Source organism: Pteropus vampyrus, unplaced genomic scaffold, assembly GCF_000151845.1.
Source record: "Pteropus vampyrus isolate Shadow unplaced genomic scaffold, Pvam_2.0 Scaffold183, whole genome shotgun sequence".
Taxonomy (NCBI): domain Eukaryota; kingdom Metazoa; phylum Chordata; class Mammalia; order Chiroptera; family Pteropodidae; genus Pteropus; species Pteropus vampyrus.
Window position 1 is genome coordinate 234,572 of NW_011888964.1, and position 6,084 is coordinate 240,655.

A 6,084-nucleotide genomic window follows, 5' to 3' on the forward strand; every position below is an offset into this window, starting at 1 on the left:
GCTGGTTTGATCTGGTATTTCATGATGAGGAAACCAAGACATAGAGAAGTCAGATGACTCATCCAATTACACAGGCAATAAAGAAGTGACCGAGCCGAATCTCAGCTGAGTCACTCGGTTGTGTGTCCATCCTTCTGTCCCCTGCTACCCGTCACATGAACACCTGCTGATCAATCTCATGGCCGTAGGAAGAATTCTGGCTCTTGAGCCTCTTGGGAGTCCCCAGGCTGAGCTGGTGCCTAACCATCAGGCCTCAGCCCCGTCCCCATTGTCATCGTGATTCCCAGCCCAGCTCGAGGATCCCCCTTCCCAGTCTGTGGGTTAACCGCAGTGAATCGGTCTGAGTCAGAGCCAGAGCCACACTGTATAATCACAAAGCATCTTCCCTCGTAGTCAGCTGTCCTCCACGCAACTGCCTTTACCTGGGAGCCACCAAGTCTGAGCCCCTTCCAGGAGGTCTGTCCACTGGGGACCTCTCCCCATGGTACCAGCACGGACGAGACTCGCTGGTGACTGTACGCTGCTCAGAGCTGCCGCTATTGCCCAAAGGACAACTGGTCGTACCTGGACGCAGGATGATGGCCCACGCGGTTTGCCTACGAGGGGCAGTTTGCCTTTCAAGTAGCCCTCCATACGCCATCTTATTCTGACCTTCACAGTAACCCCACGAAGTAGGTATTTGTGTATCCATTTCATAGATGATGAAGCAAGGGATGCAGCGGGTAAAGTAACTTGCCAGAGGTCACCCAGCTCGAGAGCAGAGGGAGGGGCCTTGGGCCCTCACGCCTTTGTGAGCGTGTTGCTGCCTAGCAACGCTCCTAATCCGACTCTGCTGTGCAACTTAGTATGTGTCTCTGCGTCAATTGAGAAACCTCTCTAGGCCTCGTTTTCCTTATCTGAAGAACTAGAGGCCGGCTCCTGTGATAAGTTGGGGCCGACTACTTATCAGAGAGCGTTGTCTCCACACAAGACCACCTCACTTCTGACACCGAGTGCAAGTTCAGGGGGTTCCCAAAACCACCCTTAAATTGGACCATTCATTAGAAAGACTCACAGACCTTCCTGAAGGCTGCTCGGCTCCCTGTGCTGGTTATCACAGGGAAGGATGCAGACGAAGACCAGTCAGATGAACAGCCACCCAGCACAGCCCAGGAGGGTCCCAAATGTAAAACTCTATCTCTCTGTGGAATCAGGGAATAACTCTCTCAGCCCTAACGTGACAGTACACACAAGGAGATGTGCCCAAACAGGTGTTGAGAGGTTTTATTGGGGTTCCATTATACACGCATGATTGATTGATTGGTTGATTGATGGCCCATGTGGTTAATCTCAGTCTCCGAGTTCAGTGATACCATGTGACCCAGATCCCCCATCCTGAGTGACACGGGTGGTCTTTTGGCGTGGGCAGCCCCAACCCTAACACTGTGGGGCGTGGCCACATTACCCAGAAGATCCAGTGCAGCCAGCCTCAGCCCTGAACGAAGACACTCCTATCACATATGATTACCTTGTAGACAATGATTACCTTGTAGACAATGAGAGCAAAGCCAGACCACTCTTTGGGAAAAGCCAAACTCTTTACAGCTCAGCTGTAAGTCCCATCCAGCTTCTCCACTCTGTCGCTTCCCCAGTGCTCACTCCCGTGGCCCCATGTGCCACTGGGCCCGGCGCCAGCTCCAGCTCTGTCCTCTCATGCCATTCATCTGGCTGTCAAATCTTTATTCTCTACCTGCAGCTTATTAGACATTCATTCAGTCATAGTATATATCTATCGACCTACAACTGTGTGCCAGGCACTGTACTAGGGTTGTCTATGTGGATAGATGTCAACCTTTAAGAGTTGTGAGTGTGCAAGCCATAAATGAACAACAACTGGCACAGAGAAGGAGCTCAAAATATGTAGGCTATTTTTAATAAATGGATGTCCAGTTGATATGGTAGGCATCATGATTGAAATACGGTCAAAAGAACATTCTCTTGGAAAATTGCTTATAGTCTTGTCTCCAGAGAGTTCAATACTCAGTATTGGATGAGCTTCAGCCAACAGATGTGCCATGGGCCCACCCAACGGGACCACTGGACCAATGGCCATGCCAGATCTAAGCTAAACTAAGCACTAAACAGGACAGGGACCCTAAACGTAAAGAGAGAAAAGTCTTTGCTTGGGGAAGAACACTGAGTGTTGGCTCATTTGCTTTTTCCAGCAATTTATTATCCCTTTAACCTTTGTTTCTCCTTATTTCTGTGTGTTTTCTCAGCCTAGAGCTGCTGGCTGACGTTCAGTATGCCTTCGGGCTTCCCTTCCATCCTGCCTACGAGGGGCAGTTTACTCCGGAGGAGAAAAGTGTGTCGCTGAAAATCATGCAGTACTTTTCCAACTTCATCCGATCTGGGTGAGTGGAGCACGTGTGCCTGAATGCTGTCACTGGGCACCCCTGCCCCAACTCCGAACACCAAGGCCGCATTTCCCGTCAGCACCCTCACCCTCTCCTCCCTAGACGCTGTGGTCACCTGCCACCGGTCAGTTGCCTTCCAACCCAAGCCACTTTGCAGAGATTATTCGTAGGGAAGCGAAGTTTCGATCGCACACTCCTTCCTCATCCATATCTGATGGCTCAAGGTCAGGGTTTCCCAACCTTGACACCAGCGACACTGGGGCTGGGTCCATCTCCATGGTGAGGGCTGTGCTGGGTATGCTGGCAGCACCCCCGGCAGCACCTCTGGCCTCCACTCACCAGCTGCCAAAATCACCTCGCCCCCATCCCAGCTGTGAGAACTGAAAATATCTCAGACATTGCCAAATGGCCCTTGGAAAGCAGCATCACCTCAAGTTGAGAACCACTGCCTTAGGTTATCAAATGAAGTGAAAATGCTCAGGACCCCTAATTAGCTACCTCTAGCCTCCCTGTTCCACGCACCTCTGTTCCAGCCCAGCTGGCGAGCTGACTGTGGCTTCCATCCTGTAGTTTACCCGTCTCCCTTTATCCCCTTGCCATACACGCCTTGGTCACCTAGCACGGTATGAGGTCCCCTGGAAAGGTAAAAGGTAAAGTAACGGTTCACCTATAAGCTGCGAATAGTCTGAAACATAAAACCCCACCATAATTAAAAGCAAGGCAAAATAAAACTTTATACAGTATTTGGTGGGAGTCGTGCGGAAAGACGTTTCTTTGGAAAATGTTTCGCTGAGGAAGTGACATTGAACCTGGTCCTTGGAGGAAGAATTGGGATATTCAGGTAGACCGAGGAGAAGAGGGCGCTCTGGGGGAGGAGCAAGTGAGCAGAGGGGTGAGAAGCACACCTCGTCCGGTGAATGTCAGGAGGTCGGGGGGTGCTGGAGTGTGGGCTATGGGGGGGGAGGGGCATGCTGGGAGAGGGGCCTGGGCGGCAAGTCTGGGCAGGAACCTGGGTCTGAGAGGATGTGACATCTCCTTCCGAGGGAAGGCGACTTGTAGGTGGTGGAGAAGTTTGTCTGGCTCTAGGCCCACCCTCCTGCCCAAGCCTTGGACGACAAAGGCATCCCGGAGTTTGGCACAGAAAAGGGTGCGGTGACCTCGTGAACATTCGGAAAGACAGAGGGGGATGCTGCTGGGTCACGAACTCATGCCTTTCCTCTCCCGGAGATGGCCTAAGAGCGCGAGTCAGGGGCCTTCACACCTTTCACCGTCAGCGACGTGGCGGTTAAACCTCGTGCTAACACCTAAAGATGTGTGATTCGGTCCTAAGAGACTAAATGCAAGTAGGAAGTGATCCCAAGTGATGAAGAGAAAGACAAGTTCCCTTTACGGATGGTTCTTTCTTCTCATTTTCCCAGAAATCCCAACTACCCTCACGAGTTCTCGAGGAAAGCGCCTGAATTTGCGGCCCCCTGGCCCGACTTTGTCCCTGGTGCCAATGGAGAGAACTACAAGGAGTTCAGCTCCCTGCTGCCCAATCGACAGGGCCTGAAAAAGGCCGACTGCTCCTTCTGGTCCAAGTACATCCGGTCTCTGAAGGTCTCGGCAGGTAGGGAAGCCTGGAGCAGGCGGGGGCCAGGTGGGGGTGGGGGTGTAGCTGTTGCCCGACATGTATTGCACTGGCTGTGCTGCCTGTACTGGAGCCGCTGGGCCACTGGGATGCCTTCGACTCAGCCCCTCCCATGAGGAGCTGACAGTCCGGGGGGCCCCCCTTTGCCAAGACCCTCCTGTTCTGATGGAGGCCGGAGCGGGGAGTAACAAAGAGAGAGGCACGGGAAGAGAACACGGGGAGGTCTGGGGGTGGGTGGGACTGGGGGGTGGTTGGTGGGGAGCCAGCCTGCAGTGTTGGTGGAAAGAGAGAAGGTAGAACGTCACCCTCACTGCCCTTGGAGAGTTGGGTATACGTCTTGGAGAGTGAATTCTAGCCAGGGGAGAAGTGAGCGTTCCACCTCTTCCTGGAAGAGCACTTCCTGTTGAAAAGAACTTCCCATTGAAGAGGTTTTAAGGAGAGAAAAGCAATCATAATAAGACCACCGGGAATATAGAGATAAATGCAGTGCTATTAAGACGCTCTCGAGAGTATGAGGGAGTGGGTGGCATAATCCAGTGAGTGTTCTGCTTTCCTGGAGCCACGACGGAAGTCTGCTCCCAGGCTGGGCCCTGGGAAGCCTTCCTAGGAGAGATGATGCTGGGCCGACGTTCTCAGAATAATGGGAGTCCTTCATGCAAGGATGGAAGAGAGTGGCTCATTCGGCAAGGAAGTGACCTTGTCAGAAATATGTTGTAGGGTCTCAACTCTGCTTTTACCTTCCAAGGCCAAGGGGCTCTCTGTTGACGAGCCCGAGTCCTTGTATCCTGAGCATGTCCCCACAGCCAGACAATCTGGAAACGCCCCTCTGTGGGGCATTAGTAGGGCCGGCCCGTCAGAGGTTGGAGTCTCTTAGGGCTGAAGAGCAGAGACGAGGGAGGAGGGGTCCTGATCCGGATTAGACCAGCCTTATCCTTGGTGTTTCAGACGAAGCCAAGGGTGGGCCGTCAGCAGAGAGTGAAGAGGACCGGCCGGCCTCTGGCCTGAGAGAAGACCTCCTGGGCCTCCCAGATCTAGACTCCAAGAGCTACAGCAAGTGACCAGCCTGAGATTCCCCACCCACCCTGCAACCCCGCCCCCGGCTGTCACCCTGGGCACCTTAGTCTCTAAAACAGCCGCTAGCTCTCAATAAAGTCTTTACATGCCGTGAAACATTGGTGACTGATTTGTCAACTCAGGATAATCTTTGGGAGACATCAAACTATATAGCTTCATAATCTTCTCATCTTAATAACCTTCCTGAGGTTTGAATCCCAGGCTGCCGTTTCCTTCTAGCAAATATTTACAGAGCATCCTCTGTGCACCAGACCCAATTCTGGGTGCTGGGGAGGCAGGAGCCCTGCCCTCCAGAAAGCTATAGAAGGAGAGGAGAACACGTAAACAAACACTGCAGGGACATGGGAAATGGGGATCCATCGAGGGCAGGCCCCAGGGTGACACAGTCCTACCTAGGTGCAAGAAAGGCTTCTCTCGTGAAGGTTCCAGAAAGGACGTAGGAGACCGGCTGGGCTCTGGTGCGACATGCGAAGCGAGAGACAGTGAGGTCTGAATCAAGGCAGTGAGGGTAGAAATAGGGGAGGCACAGACCCGAGAATCACTGAGGAGGCAGAATGGACAGGACTTGATCGAGTGTGGGAGCAGGGCCGCAAGGAGATAGAATCATCGCCCCAGCTTTGGGTTGATTCGGGTTCCCAGAAAAGCAACTGATTTCATCATTCACCCTCCTATAGGACACACTTATGAAGGCAAATATTCTGCTTGATACTGTCTCTCTCTCTCTCTCTCTCTCTCTCTCTCTCTCTCTCTCTCTCTCACACACACACACACACACACAATTAACCCAAAGTAAAAGCAGATGGAGCTCATTAACGTTCTCTGTCATTTGCATGGCATAAGATGTGTTTCCACATACCATCTCATTTGAACATAGATCAAATTCAGTGATGATTCATATGTTGGGACTGTCACCCCATTTTGCAGATATGGAAAGTAAAACTCCCAAAAGGCTTATGGTGCACCTAAATTTACATAAGGAGGAGG

At 52.3% G+C, this 6,084-nt stretch overlaps 1 protein-coding gene across 1 annotated transcript in view; it reads left to right on the plus strand.

Annotated features, from left to right (window-relative positions):
• Positions 1-6,056, plus strand: part of LOC105299397 (thyroglobulin-like) — a 26,157-nt gene extending 20,101 nt beyond the window's left edge. Inside the window, exons 4-6 of the mRNA XM_023537221.1 lie at positions 2,259-2,393; positions 3,815-4,005; positions 4,972-6,056. Of these exons, the coding sequence (XP_023392989.1) occupies positions 2,259-2,393; positions 3,815-4,005; positions 4,972-5,084 (439 nt within the window). The 3' untranslated portion in view covers positions 5,085-6,056. The remainder of the gene's footprint in view (positions 1-2,258; positions 2,394-3,814; positions 4,006-4,971) is intronic.
• The last annotated feature ends 28 nt before the right edge of the window (positions 6,057-6,084 follow it).